At 45.2% G+C, this 23,068-nt stretch overlaps 1 protein-coding gene across 23 annotated transcripts in view; it reads right to left on the bottom strand.

The window, feature by feature from the left end:
• Positions 1–995: 995 nt before the first annotated feature.
• Positions 996–23,068, bottom strand: part of LOC139581378 (protocadherin alpha-C2-like) — a 208,163-nt gene continuing 186,090 nt past the window's right edge. For all 23 annotated transcript variants that reach the window (XM_071411058.1, XM_071411070.1, XM_071411056.1 and 20 more), the window contains one exon: positions 996–4,497. In XM_071411058.1, coding sequence (XP_071267159.1) covers positions 4,196–4,497 — 302 coding nt within the window. In that variant the 3' untranslated portion in view covers positions 996–4,195. The remainder of the gene's footprint in view (positions 4,498–23,068) is intronic.

Here is a 23,068-nt window from a genome sequence, read left to right as displayed (position 1 = left end):
ATGAGAATATGCAGTCAGACACCATCATTTGTACATCAAATCAAACGTATTTATAAAGCCCTTTTTAAGTCAGCAGATGTCACCAAGTGCTTATACAGAAACCCAGCCTAATACCCCAAAGAGCAAGCAATGCAGATGTAGAAGCACGGTAGCTAGGAAAAACTCCCTAGAAAAGGCAGGAACCTAGGAAGAAACCTAGAGAGGAACCAGGCTCTGAGGGGTGGCCAGTCCTCTTCTGACAGTGCTGGGTGGAGATTCATTTACAAGTTACTGGATCATTATAATACATACGCAGGGCTCATCTAGCGACTTGATAAAGATGTATATCAGTATGGTATTACTAAGCAGTATTGTTCCAATGTTATGCTTGTGATTTCACTTATACTTGTCCGCTGTACTCTACATACCATTTACCAACCATTGCTGTCTTCTTGGTGGACCGTCGTTGTGATCTCCTAATGCATTATGAGGCTTCACTGTATCCACTGTGCTCTATGGTCAAACGATTTGACCTCTTAGTATGCATAGTCAATAAACAATTCATTTCAGAGTAGTTGAATGAAGGTTTGATGTAAAAGCTGGTGTTCTTCAGGAGGGATCAACGGGAGTCAGGCCGTTCAGCAGGGCTGAGCCTTTCCGACTGGGCACCACAACATAGGAGTGGACGTGTGGGAGAGACTGAGAGTGAAGTATATATGCCTATCCACCTCCGACCAATGCAGATCAATGTCTGTTCTCTCTGACTCTCTCGCTCTCTGACTCTCTCTCTCTCTCTCTCTCTCTCTCTCTCTCTCTCTCTCTCTCTCACACTCTCACTCTCACTCTCTCTCTCTCTCTCTCTCTCTCTCTCTCTCTCTCTCTCTCTCTCTCTCTCTCTCTCACTCTCACACTCTCACTCTCCCTAGCAACAATGTCCCACTGTGAGGCAAATATACTGATGTGCTGTGCATGGATGAATGCCTGTTTCCAAACAAGCTGTAAGGCGACAACGTCAGTCTCATTTTTATGAAAGAAAACTTTATTTAGTGATTTATAAACAAAACACATTACCACTGTATCCATTTAGGGCAAATTAAAAAAAACGGAAAGAAATGCAATTTCACAATTTTACAGTCATAGTAGATGAGCAGGTGTACAAAAAAAGGTTTTACAACAGATCAGTACTGCCCAGTAGGCCAGGACAGCACCACCATTGGTCACCACCGTACTCTAAATAATGAATGACAGCGTGAACGCTCACTAAACACAAGCATACACTACATATACCATTTTTACATTGGACTTTTTTTTCTGTCATTTTTTTATTTTTTTATCTGTTGAAAGGGGGTGGAAGGGAAAATATAGCTCATCACAGGATCATACATATTTCAATTACAATATTAGTGTTAGGTAGAGCATCATGTCAAAGCCGGACACAAAACATATTATTATCATTTTTTTATTTTTTATTTCCTTTTCTTTGCTTGTTCTCAAAAACGAAAATGATATTTTGGTAAAACAAAATGAACAGAGTTGCATTCAAGGCCATCACACTATAGCATTTACAAATATCTAAGAGGTTTAGTTCACGTATAACACCACTGTGGAGTGCGTAGGATGTCATATGCACAAGGTACACACAAATATCTCCTTTGCGAGTCATGAAGTAAAATGATAATAGAAAATAATAAAATCATAGCCATCTATTTCTATATATATATATTTCTCTATATACTATGTTTCCTTTGAGACTTACATGCAGCAGCCACTTTAGTGGAGTGAAGTCATACTGAGCTGCAGAACTTGGGGGGGGGGGGGGTGTGGCAACAACTTACAGGCAAGGGGGAACCAATAGAAGCAGGGCTGAAGCATGTCTCCGCCCCTTCACAAAACCTCCTGAGAGAGGATTGGTGGGATAGAGCTGTGGGGTAGCAATCCTTAGATGCTCGTATTTAGTCATTAATAATGTAATAATTAGGTTACACATCGCATTTATTAATGCAAAGTCCATGTATGAAAAGCAAGTCTAAATCTACATTTATCGTGTACATAAAAGCCAATGGGTGACCTACTGTTTTCATATATGTTTACCCAGGAACATGAAGGACAGGGATAGCCCTCAGCACCATGTCCCAGACCTCCATCCCTGTCCCCATCCCACCTCATCCCCTCTCGCCAGTGACCACAAACAGGAATGAACAGCGTAGTATTCACAAGTTAAAAGCAGTCAACCGTTTTGCACTTAGAGGCATCTGACATTGGCTAACAGAATACTGGACCACCGGCACCAACTGGGTTCTACAGGCCTCAAACATATTACTGACCCCAGCACACCACAAGGTTCAGCGTAGGCCTTCCCAGTTCACCCTGAATGAACAGGGGTTAGAGGGGGAGTCTATGGCCAGAAAAAGTGAGAGATGAAGGGCAGGGGGGGGGGGGGGACAATAAGAAGCACTGCAGATCAGTTAAAGCTAACAAAACAGAGAAGGAAATCGTGGCTCTTCTCCAAAAACAAATAAAAAGAGAAAAAGATTCACAAATGTCATCATCATCATCATCACGTGAAGAAGCAGTCTGTGGTTGGGGTAAGGGTGGGGTTGAGGGTGGAAAGGTCAGGGGAGTGGGGAGGATGGAGATCAGGTTGGGTATCAGGTAAAGGATGGTTGCTACCAAACATTCAGAGCAGAAAGCATCAGGCTTTTGCTGAGTGGCAGGGGAGAGATCATCTTTAGCTAGAGACAGTCCTGCTATTCTACAAGTTTCCAACTGAGCCCTGCTCAACAAGCTGGATCACAGGCCAACTCAGCTGGACTCCTCTCTTCCGTTCTCAAGATAATCTGAAGAGTGTTCCTCCTTTCTCTCATTCCCTCTTTCTCTCTCTTCACATTGAGCTGTTGGCTGCTTTGAGAAAGAGGGATTTCATTGAGCTGTTGGCTGCTTTGAGAGAGAGGGATCTCATTGAGCTGTTGGCTGCTTTGAGAGAGAGGGATTTCATTGAGCTGTTGGCTGCTTTGACAGAGGATCACCTTGAGCTGTTGGCTGCTTTGAGAGAGAGGGATCTCATTGAGCTGTTGGCTGCTTTGACAGAGGATCACATTGAGCTGTTGGCTGCTTTGAGAGAGAGAGATCTCATTGTCCCAAAATAGAGTATTGAGCAGACCAACCAGGAGTAATTGCAGGGGATGCGGCTGTGTCGATCCTGAGAGGCTAGATCTAAAGTACATGTGTGTCCTGCTGAGGAGACTGTGCTGCTGGGGGAAAAGCTTGCGTTCTGTATTAAACGTATTGTTATTTGTTCGCTGTTGTTTGTTGGCAGCTCCTAGATTTTGTACCTCTCTCCAGGTCTCAGGTGTTCTCAGTGTCCATGTTTGTGAGCGTGTGTGTGTCAACGTGTCTGTGTGTATCATTGACAGCCATGTTTTACTTGCCGTCTCAGGGAACACTGACAGATAGAGAACGCGATAGGAAGCTGCAGCAGCAGTGTCATGTTAGCCTCAGCTTTAGCGACTCTCTCCTGTGCTATTTACAAGTGTGAGTGTCCAGCTCGAAACATTTAGCTCTGTCTGTGTCCTCTTCCATTTACTTTCTTTTGTTCTTCTTGACATTTGCTTTTTTTGTTCTTTTTCCGAGGCTGGCACAGAGCTGTTTTCTTCTCATCCTCAGATTTTCTTTTCGTCTCAAAGAAAAGAGATTATACAACATGGTGGGAAAGGGTATGACCGAGGTGCCAACGTATCCGTGGTAGAGAAGGTGAATAGCAGAGGGCAAGGGGAGACAGTAGCTCTTGTCCTCTTGCTGAGAGGAGTGGGAGGGTATTATTTGGCTCAGGGTGGATAGGCAGGCACCAGGGGGCATGGAGGAAAATGTATCAATACATTTTTTCTCATCAAGGCATGATTATTAAGTAATTATCCAAGACAGGGATTTGAAGGAGACGTTAAACTACAGTAATCTTGGTAAGGCCAAATTATTACCAGAGAGAGTTAGAAAGACCTGGGCTATTATCTTTGTTCCAGGGGTGGGTATCGAGCGGAGGACGGCAGTGTGACTTTGTCTGCCTGTCTGTGTTACTGAGCCAGAGATGATGAAGTTGAACTGGGGATCTCTCTTTTCACCTGTTGTCTCAAATACTTTTATTTTTGTTACCAGTTGGACTTTGGTTGGTACCTCTGTTTTAACAGCTCCCTTTCCTTCTCTTCCTCTTCCTCCTCCTCCGCTACTCGTCATCATCCTTCCCCTTATCCTTCTTATCCTTCTTCTCCTTCTTCTTCTTTTTCTTCTTCTTGGCCTCCTCCTTCTTTCCGAAAGTGATGAAGTCGCTCTTGTCGTCCTCTCCTCCCTGCTGGCGGATTGAGATGATTGCGGGGGATCCGGGGATGATGAAGGCTTCGGGGGGGACCTCGCCAGGCTTCAGGTGCTGGGGGGGCCCACCGGGACCGCCTGCACCGTAACGGAAGTGCCAGCTGTTACTATCCACTCCGGCTCCCATGGGTGGGGACGTCTCTCCACCCTCAGCATCTAGGGAGAGAGAGAAAGATGGGGGGTTATTGATGTTGAGATCGAATCATCAATCTCATCTATAGTGCATAAAGGGGGTTGTAAGATCGGTGTTACTGTCATTGTCATGGCAATGGACACTTCACAGAAAATCATGAGAAACCTCTGCCATATCAGACTGCATCCTTTGGTGATGCATCATGACACACAGTCCACACCGTGCTGCATCGAAAAACCACAGGAGTACTCTGATCACCCTGACTCCTATTGTGATGTCACTAATCGGTGACTAATCCACAGAAACAGCCATAACACCCCTCAAAAGGAAGGGGTGGCGACACAGAATGCAAGCTTTCAAATGCTTCCGCTGGTAAGCGGCTATACAGAATCAAAGCGTCTGTCACACCTGTTCCTTCCCACGTCTAGCGTCCTCAATTGGTGCTATGAGATAAGACATGAATCGCTCCATCACGCCGGGAGAGGCAGGGAAAGGTCAGGGAATAAAGACATGACATTTGAAAGGAAAGCCAACAAGCAGTTTACAGACTGAGTGCTTGTCCTGGGAGATGACTGTGCTTTAACTTCCATCACAGATCACCACTGAAGCGCTAAACTAAAAATGGTAAATACAGACTTTTCCTGTTCAATAGAAGTGGTTATGGCCAGCACAGACTGAAAAGCCTACATTATACACAGTATACAGCTGTGTGTGTATGTGTGTGTGCGTGCGTGCTTGTGTCAAAATCAAATCAAATGTATTTATAAAGCCCTTTTTACGTCAGCCGATGTCACAAAGTGCTTATACAGAAACCCAGCCTAAAACCCCAAACAGCAAGCATTGCAGATGTAGAAGCACGGTAGCAAGGAAAAACTCCCTAGAAAGGCAGGAACCTAGGAAGAAACATAGAGAGGAACTAGGCTCTGAGGGGTGGCCAGTCCTCCTCTGGAGATCATAAGAGTACATGGCCATTAAGGCCAGATCGCTCTTCAAGATTTTCAAACGTTCATAGATGACCAGCCAGGTGTGTGCTTGCGTGTGTGTGTGCAAGATGTGTCAGTCAGTAGCTTCAACAACAGTGAACTAAACCCTCTCCAACACTCAGTATTTTAAGTGGTCTCCAGTTAGTTAAACAAGGCTGTACTCAGTGCTTTGAGACAGACAGGTGTGACACAGCCTCTCTAGACACATGTCATGACTCACTGCAGCAGAGCAGAGTGACTCTTGGCTCAGCTCTCAGCTCTCCCCTCCCGACCCAATCAGTCTACCCAAGGAGAGAGAACACTCCCTGTACACATAAATAATACAATTAAAGGGGCGAGAGTGCACACATAAATAACTTCTCATTAAAGGAGATGGGGATGGCAGAGGTGCTTGGTCGGTCAAACTCACTGTGACTCTGCGTTATTCAAAGTGTGTGTGTGTGTGTGTGTGTGTGTGTGTGTGTGTGTGTGTGTGTGTGTGTGTGTGTGTGTGTGTGTGTGTGTGTGTGTGTGTGTGTGTGTGTTGACAACCCAGGGTGCTTGTAACAAAGCTCACACACCAACTTGAAGACCCAGGGAACCAGAGAGGGAGGACTGTTCTAACTACTACCCCCTGTTATGTCTTCTCAGTCCACTAACACACACACACACACACACACACACACACACACACACACACACACACACACACACACACACACACACACACACACACACACACACACACACACACACACACACACACACACACACAACAGGAAAACACTCCCCACACCACTTTGCCTCATTCCTCACAGCTATGACCTAGTTTATACACTTCCTTCACGTTTCTCCTTTTATTTCTCTCTCTTTTTTGACTTCCTTCCAAAGTGGAATTTAACAAAACTGTATTCACCCAAGTAGAATGAACTGTGTCTGGAAGAGGGAGTGCTGGCCTCATAACACCCAGGGTATGGAAGCCCATCTCACCATTCCCTGTCCTCCCCAACCAAGCCTCTATTGGACAGTTAGGAAGGCATGTCCTGTCCTGGTATAGTCTAATTTAAAAAAAATATTTGAACCTTTATATAACGAGGCAAGTCAGTTAAGAACAAATTCTTATTTACAATGACGGCCTACACTGGCCAAACCCGGACGACGCTGAGCCAATTGTGCGCCGCCCTAATGTACTCCCAATCACGGCCGGGTTGTGACACAGCCTGGATAGTCAAAGTACTTTCAGCTCAAATTCCCATCAGCATAACTTTCTTTCTGGACAGATGTGCTAAAGGCAGCCAAAATACCTTAGATATATACAGCACCAGTCAAACATTTGGACAAACCTAGTCATTCAAGGGTTTTTCTTTATTTTGAAAATGTTCTACATTGTAGAAAAGTAGTGAAGACATCAAAACTATGAAATAACACATATAGAATCATGTACTAACCAAAAATGTGTTAAACCAATCAAAATCTATTTTATATTTGACATTCTTCAGAGTAGCCACCATTTGCCTTGATGACAGCTTTGCACACTCTTGGCATTCTCTCAACCAGCTTCATGAGGTAGTCACCTGGAATGCATTTTAATTAACAGGTGTGCCTTGTTAAAAGTTAATTTGTGTAATTTATTTCCATCTTAATGCGTTCGAGCCAATTAGTTCTATTGTGACAAGGTAGGGTTGGTATACAGAGGATAGCCCTATTTGGTCAAATACCAAGTCCATATTATGGCAAGAACAGCTCAAATAAGCAAAGAGATATGAAGGTCAGTCAATCCGGAACATTTCAGTGCAGTCGCAAAAATCATCAAGTGCTATGATGAAACTCGCTCTCATGAGGACCCCCACAGGAAAGGAAGACCCAGAATTGCCTCTGCTGCAGAACACAAGTTCATTAGGGTTAACTGCACCTCAGATTGCAGCCCAAATAAATGCTTCACAGAGTTCAAGTAACAGACACATCTCAACATCAACTGTTCAGAGGAGACTACGTGAATCAGGCCTTCATGGTTGAAATGCTGCAAAGAAAACACTAAAGATCACCAATAAGAAGAAGAGACTTGCTTGGGCCAAGAAACATGAGCAATGGACATTAGACTGGTGGAAATCTGTCTTTTGGTCTGATGAGTCCAAATTTGAGAATGTTGGTTCCAACCGTCATGTCTTTGTGAGACAGAGTAGGTGAACGGATGATCTCCGCATGTGTGGTTCCCACCGTGAAGCATGGAGGAGGAGGTGTGATGGTGTGGGGGTGCTTTGCTGGTGACACTGTCTGTGATTTATTTAGAATTCAAGGCACACTTAACCAGCATGGCTACTACAGCATTCTGCAGCGATACGCCATACAGTGCCTTGCAAAGTATTCACCCCCTTGGCGTTTTTCCTATTTTGTTGCATTACAGCCTGTAATTTAAAATGATTTGTATTTGGATTTCATGTAATGGACATACACAAAATAGTCCAAATTGGTGAAGTGAAAAGAAAAAAATGAGGGAACAAAAAAAGGAAAAGAGGGAAAAATAGGGAAAAGAGGTGCGTGCATATTTATTCACCCCCTTTGCTATGAAGCCTCTCAATGAGATCCGGTGCAACCAATTACCTTCAGAAGTCACATAATTAATTAAATAATGTCCACCTGTGTGCAATCTAAGTGTCACATGATCTGTCACATGATCTCAGTATATATATATATACATGTTCTGAAATGCCCCACAGTCTGCAACACCACTAAGCAAGGGGCACCACCAAGCAAGCGGCACCATGAAGACCAAGGAACTCTCCAAACAGGTCAGGGACAGTTGTGGAGAAGTACAGATCAGGGTTGGGATATAAAAAAATATCTGAAACTTTGAACATCCCACGGAGCACCATTAAATCCATTATAAAAAAATTGAAAGAATATGGCACCACAACAAACCTGCCAAGAGAGGGCCTCCCATCAAAACTCACAGACCAGGCAAGGAGGGCATTAATCAGAGAGGCAACAAATAGACCAAAAATAACCTTGAAGGAGCTGCAATGCTCCACAGCGGAGATTGGAGTATCTGTCCATAGGACCACTTTAAGCTGTACACTCCACAGAGCTGGGCTTTACAGAAGAGTGGCCAGAAAAAAAGCATTGCTTAAATAAGCAAACACGTGTGGTGTACCCCAAACATATGGAAGAAGGTACTCTGGTCAGATAAGATTAAAATGTAGCTTTTTAGTCATCAAGGAAAACGCTATGTCTGGCACAAACCCAACACCTCTCATCACCCCGAGACCACCATCCCCACAGTGAAGCATGGTGGCGGCAGCATCATGCTGTGGGGATGTTTTTCATAGTCAGGGACTGGGAAACTGGTCAGAATTGAAGGAATAAATATTGGCGCTAAATAAAGGGATATTCTTGAGGGAAACCTGTTTGAGTCTTCCAGATATTTGAGACTGGGACGGAGGTTCACCTTCCAGCAGGAAAATGACCCTAAGCATCCTGCTAAAGCAACACTTGAGTGGTATAAGGGGAAACATTTAAATGTCTTCGAATGGCCTAGTCAAAGCCCAGACCTCAATCCAATTGAGAATCTATGGTATGACTTAATGATTGCTGTATACCAGCAGGAACCCATCCAACTTGAAGGAGCTGGAGCAGCTTTGTCTTGAAGAATGGGCAAAAATCCCAGTGGCTAGATGTGCCAAGCTTATAGAGACATATCCCAAGAGACTTGCAGCTGTAATTGCTGCAAAAGGTGTCTCTAAAAAAGTATTTACATTGGGCGAGAGTGAATAGTTACAGTGGGGAGAACAAGTATTTGATACACTGCCGATTTTGCAGGTTTTCCTACTTACAAAGCATGTAGAGGTCTGTTATTTTTATAATAGGTACACTTCAACTGTGAGAGACGGAATCTAAAGATTCCGGAATCAAAAATCCAGAAAATCACATTGTATGATTTTTAAGTCATTAATTAGCATTTTATTGCATGACATAAGTATTTGATCACCTACCAACCAGTAAGAATTCCGGCTCTCACAGACCTGTTAGTTTATCTTTAAGAAGCCCTCCTGTTCTCCACTCATTACCTGTATTAACTGAACCTGTTTGAACTTGTTACATGTATAAAAGACACCTGTCCACACTCTCAATCAAACAGACTCCAACCTCTCCACAATGGCCAAGACCAGAGAGCTGTGTAAGGACATCAGGGATATAATTGTAGACCTGCACAAGGCTGGGATGGGCTACAGGACAATAGGCAAGCAGCTTGGTGAGAAGGCAACAACTGTTGGCGCAATTATTAGAAAATTGAAGAAGTTCAAGATGACGGTCAATCTCCCTCGGTCTGGGGCTCCATGCAAGATCTCACCTCGTGGGGCATCAATGATCATGAGGAAGGTGAGGGATCAGCCCAGAACTACACGGCAGGACCTGGTCAATGACCTGAAATAGAGCTGGGACCACAGTCTCAAAGAAAACAATTAGTAACACACTACGCCGTCATGGATTAAAATCCTGCAGCGCACGCTAGGTCCCCCTGCTCAAGCCAGCGCATGTCCAGGCCCGTCTGAAGTTTGCCAATGACCATCTGGATGATCCAGAGGAGGAATGGGAGAAGGTCATGTGGTCTGATGAGACAAAAAATAGAGCTTTTTGGTTTAAACTCCACTCGCCGTGTTTGGAGGAAGAAGAAGGATGAGTACAACCCCAAGAACACCATCCCAACCGTGAAGCATGGAGGTGGAAACATCATTATTTGGGGATGCTTTTCTGCAAAGGGGACAGGACGACTGCACCGTATTGAGGGGAGGATGGATGGGGCCATGTATCGCGAGATCTTGGCCAACAACCTCCTTCCCTCAGTAAGAGCATTGAAGATGGGTCGTGGCTGGGTCTTCCAGCATGACAACGACCCGAAACACACAGCCAGGGCAACGAAGGAGTGGCTCCGTAAGAAGCATCTCAAGGTCCTGGAGTGGCCTGGCCAGTCTCCAGACCTGAACCCAATAGAAAATCTTTGGAGGGAGCTGAAAGTCCGTATTGCCCAGCGACAGCCCCGAAACCTGAAGGATCTGGAGAAGGTCTGTATGGAGGAGTGGGCCAAAATCCCTGCTGCAGTGTGTGCAAACCTGGTCAAGAACTACAGGAAACGTATGCTCTCTGTAATTGCAAACAAAGGTTTCTGTACCAAATATTAAGTTCTGCTTTTCTGATGTATCAAATACTTATGTCATGCAATAAAATGCAAATTAATTACTTAAAAATCATACAATGTGATTTTCTGGATTTTTGTTTTAGATTCCGTCTCTCACAGTTGAAGTGTACCTATGATAAAAAATAACAGACCTCTACATGCTTTGTAAGTAGGAAAACCTGCAAAATCGGCAGTGTATCAAATACTTGTTCTCCCCACTGTATGTACGCTCAAGTTTTCTGTTTTTTGTATTATTTCTTGTTAAATTCACACTAAAAAAATATTTAGCATCTTCAAAGCGGTAGGCATGTGTAAATCAAACGATATAAACCCCCTTAAAATCTATTTTAATTCCAGGTTATAAAACAACAAAACATGAAAAATACTTTCGCTAGGCACTGTACTATCTGGTCTATGCTTACTAGGACTATCATTTGTTTTTCAACAAGGCAATGACCCAACACACCTCCAGGCTAGTAAGGGCTATTAGATCAAGAAGGAGAGTGATGGAGTGCTGCATCAGATGACCTGGCCTCCACAATCACCTGACCTCAACCAAATTGAGATTGTTTGGGATGAGTTGGACTGCAGAGTGAAGGAAAAGCAGCCAAAAAGTGCCCTGCATATGTGGAAACTCCTTCAAGACTGTTGGAAAAGCATTCCTCATGAAGCTGGTTGAGAGAACGCCAAGAGTGTGCAAAGCTGTCATCAAGGCAAAGGGTGGCTACTTTGAAGAATCTCAAATATAAAATATATTTTCATTTGTTTACCACTGTTTTGCTTACTACATGATTCCATGTGTGTTATTTCATAGTTTTGATTTCTTCACTATTATTCTGCAATGTAGAAAATAGTAAAAATAAAGAAAAACCCTTGAATGAGTAGGTGTGTCCAAACTTTTGACTTGTACTGTACATGTACAGAAGAACGGGACTACTAGGTTTTAAGGACTATGAAGCACCCCATGGGACAGAGCCCCATCCCTTGGTACAGGGCAAGAGTTCCGTGAGTCAGTTTTGATCAGCCAGTACATGTCTCATCTAGAAGGTAGTAATTGATGTTGCCAGAGGGAGGCATTGTTACATGGCTTCAAAGAACAGGAACAAGCCTGCCTCCACCTTCACCAACTCCAACCATCACCTTCACTACCTCCATCACTTCCACCACCTCCACCTCCTTCACCCCCTCCACCATCACCACCTCCACCACCATCTCCACCTCCACCACCATCTCCACCTCCACCACCATCTCCACATCCACCACCACCACCACCACCACCACATCCACCACCACCTCCACCAAACAAAGCTCACAACTAGAACACTGATGCATTCTAAAACTACACTATTCCTCTCTCTCTCGCTTTCTCTCTGAATTCAAAGGGAACCAAAATAGTTGTTTCTTGCCCAAAGCATTTCTAAGCACTATAAACAGCAGGTGAGGGAATAAGCAAAAACACATTTTATGACAATTAGTGACCATTAAAACAATTAAAACTATGGATTATGATGCTGTTTACAAATCTCTTTATCCTCCCCTCTTCCTCTTTCTCTGCTTTAACCAAACCTCTCATCTCTTCTCCTCCCTCTCCATTTCTCCCCCACCCCTTCTCTACCCCACTTTTTTCTCTCCTCTCTATCTCTCTCCCGCCCTCTTCCCCTGCCATCCCTTCTCCTTTCCTCGCCCTCTCCCTCCCTGCTCTCACCCCCTCTGTCCCAGCCCGGGCTCTCTGCTGGAGCTGCTCGGAGTGATGGATTGTGGGAGTAAATCCAGGCCAGGCGTGGGCAGCGTCACGTCCCCTGCATGGCACACACTCCTAATCTCTCTTATGGAGTCAAACACTGCAGGAAGTCTTTCAGGCTGATGGGATGGTGTCCTATTCACCTCTCTCATACATAGCCTACAGAAGCTGTCCTATTCACCAACCTGGTCTCAGAGCATTTCATATTATTCTGTATGTAAACCCGAGACACTCCATTTTGTATGATATATTAAGTTTTGTATGGTATGTATTAATTTCTGGATGTCCATCACCCATTTCATATGATATGTTAGGAATTACGATTCGCATTATGGCTTATGAATTTGCAAAATGTAGAATATGTTACAAATTTGATAAATGTACGATATGATATGAATTTGTAAAACGTATGATATGTTACGAATTCTAGCTAGGTGGCTAATGTCAGCTAGCTGGCTAACGTTAGTTAGGGGTTAGGGGTTAGGGTTAAGGTTAGGGTTATGTTTAGGAGTTAGGTAAAAGGGTTAAGGTTAGGGTTAGTGCAAGGGGAAGTGTTAGCTAAAAGGTTAAAGTTATGGTTAGGGGAAGTGTTAGCTAACATGCTAAGTAGTTGCAGAGTATTTAAAAAGTAGGTGTGAGTGGCAAATTAGCTAAAATGCTCAAGTTGTCTCTGATGAGATTCAAATTCGCAATCTTTGGGTTGCCTACCCATCCACCATGACCATCCCCCGTACTTTTGTTTTTGCCTTAAGTAACCATCTGTCTTATGTAACCATACCAAACGTAACATATCATACTAATTTGACTGTCCCGGATTGACGTTTACTATGTTACGTCTAGTCTATGAGACCAGGCTGTATTCATTCTCGTACATAGTCCTCTTTCTCTACTCTTCTCTCCTACATTGTACACTTGCTCACTTCCCTTCATGGATTTAAAAGGAAATGACTGGTGTAAGAAATATGGCGGCAACTCTCTCTAACCAACGCTCAAACTAATCCAATGCTTTTTAAATACATGGAGAGGATTGCACAATTTGAACGCAAGGAAGGAAACATTATAGAGAATATCCTCACTACTACCAGACATTTTGCATTGTCTTCTCTGTGAGAGGGCGCATACCACAGACCGGCCGACAGACAGACACTATAGTTCCAGCAGTGACATAGTCCTACTTCTCACTTCCGAATCTAGCCAGGAGTGCTATCTGACCTCCACTGATTTTGTCATCAGAGCCATGAGACCTATGAATAGACAGAGTCAGAACGACAGAAAGACAGAGGATGAGGAGAAGAGGAGAAGAAGAGCAGGAGACAGACACGGTCACTGCTCTCTCTCTCTCTTTCTCTCTCAGACTCAGAGATAGTGAGAAAGTCAGATTAATTTGCTGTGAGAGATCCCACTCTCCCTCTATGAATCAACCTCGGCTAAATGCCATTATCTGACTCCCAGCCAACATTGTGAACTGATTCTGCTCTTTAAAAGGGAAAACAATAAGTGAAAGGAGGAATGAGAGAAAAGGAAAGAGAGCGATCCTAGAAAGTGGCAGGGTATTTACTCTACAATGCCTTTGCTCAGCTTTCCTGCCCCAAAGTAATTTCCTGTCTAAAACGGCTCAGGCAGGTGATGAGACACCCGTGATACAAACAAAGAGGATTCCAGAGAGTGATGACACTGGGAGAGAGAGAGCAGACATTATGGCTTGGTAGAATAGCCTTATAATTGTCTCTGACATATCATGACCAATCCAAAAGCCCCATGACTGGGTCTGACTGCACATCGGGATATCAAAATACAGGTCCAAATGAATCTAGCCACTTCTCCTCCCTCCACTCTGAATCCATTAATGCTACATTACTTGCTTGTCTATATCTTTCTATCTTTTTGCTCACTGCCCTCAATCCTCAATTAGATTAGATTCAGCCATAACAATCAAACAGGAAGAGAACATCTGACTGTGTTCCATCATCACATGCCTCGCCCCACACAGATCCACACGCGGCCACAGCGACTATCTGATTTGTCGATGGCTGTTGCAGTGCAAAAACTCTCTCACTGATTCTCCCTCCCTCCCTTCTTCCCTCGCTCCCTCCTTCCCGCTCCATCTCCCTCATTTCTTCTGACCTTTCGTCTAATCTAGCGCGAAACCTGCTCCAGCAAACACCCGTCCCTTCCAGTTACTGATAGAGCATGCATTATGCCTATCACTGTTGTGGAAACATTATTGTGATTGGAAATTAAACCGCTTGTCCATCACTGATCACTAAGAGGCACATTAGTGATGGGAATGATTTGTTTTACACTGAGATGATCACAGCCTAACACCCTCTCTGTATCAGTGTATCTCTCTCTGTTGTGTTTCTACATTTTTCAGTCTCTTCCTCTGCCTCTGTTTTTAACAAAGATACAAATCATAGCCCGACACTCTCACACTCCAAGAATTTCATAACTTCTACAAAAACATGGATTTTTTTCTCTCTCTGAAGCAGATATAGAAAGCAATACACTTCTCTAATGTAGCCTAACTCTCCCTCTCTCTCTCGGTTTGTTAATGTCTTCTCTCTGCTATCCAAGGTTTTCACAGTGACTTAAATCATCCAGGAGCTCCATTTTGCCACGTCTACTTTATTCATCCCCTCGTCTCGCCCCACGATCTATTGGCCGCTTGGGCAGAAGCGCAGTGGAGCGCAGTGCAGCGTTACATAACGAGGGGAGGAGGAGGAGGAGAGAGGAGGAGGAGGAGAGAGGAAGAAGGGAGAGAGGAAGTGCAGGGATGCAAGTATGAAATGTGATCCACCCAGAAAGGCAGAAAACATTCTACTAAATATTCTGAAGGTGCAGATTTTTTTAGAGAGAGAGGCACTGCAGTGGTGGAGGATACTTGTCATAATAGAAAGCTCTCCATGCTGGGACCACACCCTTCTCTATCAAAACACATATGCTACGTATATGCTCTGTGTGTTTGTGCTCTGTTTGTGTGTGTGTGCGTGTGTGTGTGTGTGCGCGCGCGCATGTGTGTGTGTGTGTGTGTGCCCGTGCGCACACCTTGAAGTGTAATGTCCAGATGGATCATGTGACACATGGTGGAGACAAGCTTTCCCAAGAGACAGTCTTCAACAGGAGGACGAGCCACTGCCAAGGGTATGTGTGTGTGTGTGCTCGTCTAAAGGAGAGTAGTGCTTCTAATGAGGATGATAGAGTCATTAATAGTGACTAAATAGCAGACTAGAAGAAACATATTTATTCTCAGTGGAGCAGATAGAGGGGGGGATGGGGAGAGGGGGAGGGAGGGAGAGAGGGGTAGGGAGGGAGAGGGAGCAGGAGGAAGAGGGAGAGAGATAGAGAAAGGGGAGAGAGAGAGAGGGGGGGGAGAGAGAGAAAGGGAGAGAGAGAGACAGAAAGAGAGAGAAAGAGAAAGAAAGAAAGAAATAGCCTTGCTATTGAGAAAGGTTGTCGTAGGCAGACCTGGCTCTCAAGAGAAGACAGGCTATGTGCACAATGCGCACAAAATGAGGTGGAAACTGAGTGGCACTTCCTAACCTCCTGCCGAATTGTATGACCATATCAGAGACACACATTTCCCTCAGATTACACAGATCCACAAAGAATTCGAAAATAAATCAGATTTTGATAAATTCACATATATATTGGGTGAAATACCACAGTGTGTATTCATAGCAGCATTGTGACCTGTTGCCACAAGAAAAGGGCTACCAGTGAAGAAGAAACACCATTGTAAATACAAACTACAATTATTTTTATTTATTTTGTACTTAAACTATTTGCACATCATTACAACACTATATATAGACATAATATGACATTTGAAATCTCTTTAGTGTTTTGGAACTTTTGTGAGTGTAATGTTAACTGTTTATTTTTTATTGTTTATTTCACTTTTGTTTATCATCTAGTTCACTTGCTTTGGCAATGTAAACATACTGTATGTTTCCCATGCCAATAAAGCACCTTCAATTGAAAATTGAATTGGGAAAGGGAGAATGAGACAAGGCAGAAGAAAAAGAGACAGATAATGAAATGGTGAGGAGCAGAAATGAAACCAAAAAGTAACACAGACAGAGATACAGTGTCTTGCAAAAGTATTCATCCCCCTTGGTGTGTTTCCTATTTTGTTGCATTACAACCTGTAATTTGAATTGATTTGTATTTGTATTTCATGTAATGAACATACACAAAATAGTCCAAATTGGTGAAGTGAAAAGAAAAAAATAACTTGTTTTAAAAAATGCAAAAATATTTAAAACCGAAAAGTGGTGCGTTCATATGTATTCCCCCCCTTTGCTATGAAGCCCCTAAATAAGGTTTGGTGCAACTAATTACCTTCAGAGGTGACATAATTAGTTAAATGAAGTAGACCTGTGTGCAATCTAAGTGTCACATGATCTGTCACATGATCTCAGTATATATATATACACCTGTTCTGAAAGGCCCCACAGTCTGCAACACCACTAAGCAAGGGGCACCTCCAAGCAAGCAGCACCATGAAGACCAAGGAGCTCTCCAAACAGGTCAGGGACAAAGTTGTAGAGAAGTACAGATCAGGTTTGGGTTATAAAAAAATATCTGAAACTTTGCACATCCCACGGAGCACCATTAAATCCATTATTATAAAATGGAAAGAATATGGCACCACAACAAACCTGCCAAGAGAGGGCCGCTCACCAAAACTCACAGACCAAGCAAGGGGGGCATTAATCAGAGAGCCAACAAAGAGACCAAAGATAACCCTGAAAAAGCTGCAAAGCTCCACAGCGGAAATTGGAGAATCTGTCCATTGGACCACTTTAAGCCGTACACTCCACAGAGCTACGCTTTACGGAAGAGTGGCCAGAAAAAAGCTATTGCTTAAAGAAATAAATAAGCAAACACGTTTGGTGTTCACCAAAAGGCATGTGGGAGACTCACCAAACATATGGAAGAAGGTACTCTGGTCAGATGAGACTATAATTGAGCTTTTTGGCCATCAAGGAAAACACTATGTCTCTCAAACCCAACACCTTTCATCACCCCGAGAACAACATCCCCACAGTGAAGCATGGTGGCGGCAGCATCATGCTGTGGGGATGTTTTTCATAGGCAGGGACTGGGAAACTGGTCAGAATTAAAGAAATTATGGATGGCGCTAAATACAGGGGAAATTCTTTAAGGGAAACCTGTTTCAGTCATCCAGAGATTTGAGACTGGGACGGAGGTTCACCTTCCAGCAGGACAATGACCCTAAGCATCCTGCTAAAGCAACACTTGAGTGGTATAAGGGCAAACGTTTAAATGTTTTGTAATGGCCTAGTCAAAGCCCAGACTTCTATCCATTTGAGAATCTATGGTATGACTTAAAGATTACTGGACATCAGCAGAACCCATCCAACTTGAAGGAGCTGGAGCAGTTTTGCCTTGAAGAATGGGCAAAAATCCCAGTGGCTAGATGTGTGTAAATCAAATAATACAACCCATCCCCAAAAAATCCCTTTTAATTCCATGTTGTAAGGCAACAAAATAAGAAAAATGCCAAGGGGGTGAATACTTTCGCAAGCCACTGCAGACAGAAGTCAGATGGATGGAAATGGGGGGTTGAGGAGAAAGAAGAAAAGAGGCATTTTTGGATGAGCAGAGAGGAACAGCTTAGTCTTCCCCTCCTGAGTTGCCTCTCTGCCCCAGGCAATTTCCAGAGAGTTCCATCCAGCACACCTGCCCACATAACAATTCTACCACCATGGAGTCTCTGCTTAAGCAGCTGAAAGCTGCATCTTCAACGCTCCAACTCTGCATTCATAAAATGGGAATTCTATGTCTGCACCCTCCTCCAATCTAACCCAGCAGTGCTCTGTGGTCATGTTGTTAGACTCCAAGGGGGTTGAGTTGAGGTAGAGTGACACAGAATGGACCACATGCCGAGGAGCTAATTTCCTGAAGAGAGGAAGCACAAAATACCTCCGCTTTCCTCTTCACCCTTCCTCCCCCTCTCTTCCCTTCCTCCCCCTCTCTCCCCCTTCCTCCCCCTCTCTCACCCTCCTCCCCCTCTCTCACCCTCCTCCCTCTCCCACCCTTCCCCCCTCTCTCTCCCCCTTCCTCCCCCTCTCTCACACTTCCTTCCCCTCTCTCCCCCTTCCTCCCCCTCTCTCCCCCTTCCTCCCCCTCTCTCACCCTTCCTACCCCTCTCTCTCCCCCTTCCTCCCCTTCTCTCACAATTCCTACCTCTCTCTCCCCCTTCCTCCCCCTCTCTTTCCCTTCCTCCCCTTCGCTCACCCTTCCTAACCCTCTATCACCCTTCCGAACCCTCTCTTTCCCTCCACCCTCATCCTCTATCCTCTGTTTAGCCTCGACAGGTGCAGGCTGTTGTTGAATCCTGTCCCCCCTCATCAAATCAGGCTGTGTGTGTGTGTATGTGTGTTTGTGTGTGTGAGCATGTGTGTGTGTATGTGTGTTTGTGTGTGTGAGCATGTGTGTGTGTATGTGTATGTCATCAGATACAGCAGTAATGCAGAAAGACCTGCACTAAACCTGCCTCCACCTCTGCAGTACAGCACAGCCCTTTCTATGTAGGTCAGTCTCCCTCTCTCTTTCTCCCTCACTCCCTCTCTCCTTCCCTCTCTATCTCACTCTCTCTCTCTCTCCTCCCTCTCTCCCTCTCTCCTTTTTTACCCTTGCCATGCCCTTCTCAGAACATTTCTAGCTAACACAACCTCTTCCTCCCTCCAAATACGTCTCCCTCCTTTCCTCTCACCTTTCCTCTAACACTTGTTTTTATTCCCTCCCTCCTAGTTTTGTTTTTAACCAACAGTCACCTCCATTTTTCTCTCTTTATAAACATGCTTCAACCTCAACGCACTCCACGCCCATATTTCCTTTTCCCTCTCTCTCTCCCTCCCTTCCCCTCTCTCTCTCCATATCCCTCTCCCTCCCTCCCCCCGTCTCTCTCTCTCTCTCTCCCTCCCTCCCTCCCTCCGTCTCTCCCTTCCTTCGTCTCTCTCCCCCCATCCATTCCTCCGTCTCTCTTTCCCTCCCTCCATCTCTCTCTCCCAACACCCTCTCTTTGCTCTCTCTATCCACAGTATCTCTCCTTCTCTCTCTCGACACTCAGTTCAGGGCTATGAATGGTTGCCGTGGAAACTGCATCCTCCAGTGAAGCGGTAGGACATGGGCGTCACAGTGACAGTACTGATGCTGATGGAGAATAATGCTGCAAGCTTTCACACTCTCCCTCTTTCACACTCTCCCTGTTGCTAGCGGAGAGTCCAACCACTCTTCGCTAGCAACAGCAGCCTTGTACCCCCTCCTCTACCTCCATCTCTCATTTTCTCTCTCTCCCTCCCTCTCTCATTCTCTTTTTTTACTCATTGTCACACTCTCCCCTCTCTCTGTCCCCCCCTTTATCTCCCCTTTCCTTCTCTTGCCTCCCACTGCTCTCCATCTCTCCTCTCCTTCCTTTCCCTCTCCTTCTCCTTTCTCTCTCCCAGGGGATCGTTCAGATCCTACACTGTACTCTGTGAATCCCAATACGTGCCTCTGCTTCAGAGACAGAGCCCTGCAATGGAGGGATGGAGGGAAAGAGGGAGGAGAGGAGAGAGGGAGAGAGGGAGGAGAGGAGAGAGGGAGAGAGGGAGGAGAGGAGAGAGGGAGAGAGGGAGGAGAGGAGTGAGGGAGAGAGGGAGGAGAGAGGGAGAGAGGGAGGAGAGGAGAGAGGGAGGAGAGAGGGAGAGAGAGAGGGAGAGAGGGAGGAGAGGAGAGAGGGAGAGAGGGAGGAGAGAGGGAGAGGGAGGAGAGGAGAGAGGGAGGAGAGGAGAGAGGGAGAGAGGGAGGAGAGGAGAGAGGGAGAGGGAGAGAGGGAGAGAGGGAGGAGAGGAGAGAGGGAGAGAGGGAGGAGAGGAGAGAGGGAGATAGTTAGGCAGCAGGCAGAATCCTGATTTCATTAATGTGAGTCTGTTAATCTGGGCTCCATCTGTCACACCAGGAGCTGCACACAAAGTAGGGAGCCAACACACACACACACACACACACACACACACACACACACACACACACACACACACACACACACACACACACACACACAATCTCTCTTTCATAGATAAAAATACATACACATAGGTGCTTACATATGTGAGAGCACATACGCACACTCACAAACAAACACACCAAAGCACCCTGGGGGATGAAACAGAGGTGTAATGTTTTGCTGTGGCTCTTCATCCAACAGGCAAAAATAGACTGTCAGACACAAACCCACCCTGCAGTTCTAACACTCCCAGGATACAACTACACTCTAAACAACACTAACCTCTCGTCTCACACTGCAGCAATATATTAGAGTTACTTCAGGTCCAAACCTGCAGAAAGCAGACAAGCAACGACTGCCTGACTGATCATTAGACCAGCAGATGGCTCATTCAATGAGTGTCATGATAGCGGCTGACTGGCCACTTCCATCCACGTCCTCCACTGCATTGTCACTGTTACAACTTACTCACCTTCTGAGTTGTTAAATCAAAGCACTCTACATCCTAACATGTACCAGAACTATCTTTTCCACTCCATCCCCAAATCCTTATGCCCACCGTTGGCACTGCTCAATGTGGTACACATTTCATTATCTTAACTCCCTCCCCCCATTAGAATCCATCCCACTCCTTCCTCCCAACCCCTTAGTCAACTTCAGTAGACGATACCCATGAAGACAAGCAGCTCAACCCCTTCAGTCTCCCACCACTCACTACCCTTTGCTCCAGGCTGCAACTCCTCAACCTGGGCATGAAATCAATTGTAGAGTGGGGGAGGCTGTGTGTGTGTGTGTGCGTGTGCGTGTGCGTGTGTGTGTGTGTGTGTGTGTGTGTGTGTGTGCGTGTGCGTGTGCGTGTGTGTGTGTGTGTGTGTGTGTGTGTGTGTGTGTGTGTGTGTGTGTGGACAGAGAGATCACAATCTACTCCGTTATTGCACTGTCATCCCTCTCTTCCTGTGTCAATCCATCTCTCTCCCACTCTTTCTCCATCTCTCTGTCCTCCACTTTCTATCTCTTCTAACCCTCCCTGTACCCTCCACTTTCTATCTCTTCTAACCCTCCCTCCTTCCTTGGCTTTCTACTACATAACACATTCTAGCCGAGTTCCTCTCCACCCAAACAGACGTCTTTTCCGGATGGTACTGACCTTGAGTCAGATGTTAATGCTGCTTCTGCAGTCATAATGAGTATGCTAATTAGGTAGAGAGCAGCTGAGAGCAAGAAGCCATGACCTGTCTTGTCCTCCACGGATTACAGCAGTGACAAGAACAGTCAACAGGTCTTGTCCTCCACGGATTACAGCAGTGACAAGAACAGTCAACAGGTCTTGTCCTCCACGGATTACAGCAGTGACAAGAACAGTCAACAGGTCTTGTCCTCCACGGATTACAGCAGTGACAAGAACAGTCAACAGGTCTTGTCCTCCACGGATTACAGCAGTGACAAGAACAGTCAACAGGTCTTGTCCTCCACGGATTACAAAAGTGACAAGAACAGTCAACAGGTCTTGTCCTCCACGGATTACAGCAGTGACAAGAACAGTCAACAGGTCTTGTCCTCCACGGATTACAGCAGTGACAAGAACAGTCAACAGGTCTTGTCCTCCACGGATTACAGCAGTGACAAGAACAGTCAACAGGTCTTGTCCTCCACGGATTATAGCAGTGACAAGAACAGTCAACAGGTCTTGTCCTCCACGGATTACAGCAGTGACAAGAACAGTCAACAGGTCTTGTCCTCCACGGATTACAGCAGTGACAAGAACAGTCAACAGGTCTTGTCCTCCACGGATTACAACAGTGACAAGAACAGTCAACAGGTCTTGTCCTCCACGGATTACAGCAGTGACAAGAACAGTCAACAGGTCTTGTCCTCCACGGATTACAGCAGTGACAAGAACAGTCAACAGGTCTTGTCCTCCACGGATTACAGCAGTGACAAGAACAGTCAACAGGTCTTGTCCTCCACGGATTACAGCAGTGACAAGAACAGTCAACAGGTCTTGTCCTCCACGGATTACAGCAGTGACAAGAACAGTCAACAGGGTTACAAAATGATGGTGGATGAATGCGGTTTTGGCAAAAAGGCAAGCTGACACTGCATCACACTGGGCCATTAATAAGAAGGAAGAGTGTTTATGTGAGTGGGGGATGGAGGAAAGGAGGGAGAGAGAGAGAGCGAGAAAGTGAGAAAAAGAGAGCGAGAGAGAGAGAGAGAGAGAGGGCAAGAGAGAACGAATTGGCGAGGGCACTAGAACAGTCTGCAGCACCCGGCCTCACCCTACTAGAATCTGAAGTCAAATGTCTACTGTTTGCTGATGATCTGGTGCTTCTGTCCCCAACCAAGGAGAGCATAGAGCAGCACCTAGATCTTCTGAACAGATTCTGTCAGACCTGGGCCCTGACAGTAAATCTCAGTAAAACAAAAATAATAACTCTGCATGCAGAATTATGCAAAAATATCCTCCGTATACAACGTAAAACACAAAAAAATGCACGCAGAGCAGAATTAGGCCGATACCCAGAGAAAGAGCCGTTAAATTCTACAACCATCTAAAAAGGAAGCGATTTCCAAACCTTCCATAACAAAGCAATCACCTACAGAAAAATAAACCTGGAGAAGAGCCCCCTAAGCAAGCTGGTCCTGGGGCTCTGTTCACAAACAGACCCCACAGAGCCCCAGGACAGCAACGTAATTAGACCAA

The sequence above is a fragment of the Salvelinus alpinus genome, chromosome 7 (assembly GCF_045679555.1).
Source record: "Salvelinus alpinus chromosome 7, SLU_Salpinus.1, whole genome shotgun sequence".
Taxonomy (NCBI): Eukaryota; Metazoa; Chordata; class Actinopteri; order Salmoniformes; family Salmonidae; genus Salvelinus; species Salvelinus alpinus.
Note: the sequence above shows the minus strand (reverse complement) of the source record. Positions and strands in the feature narration are given on the sequence as shown.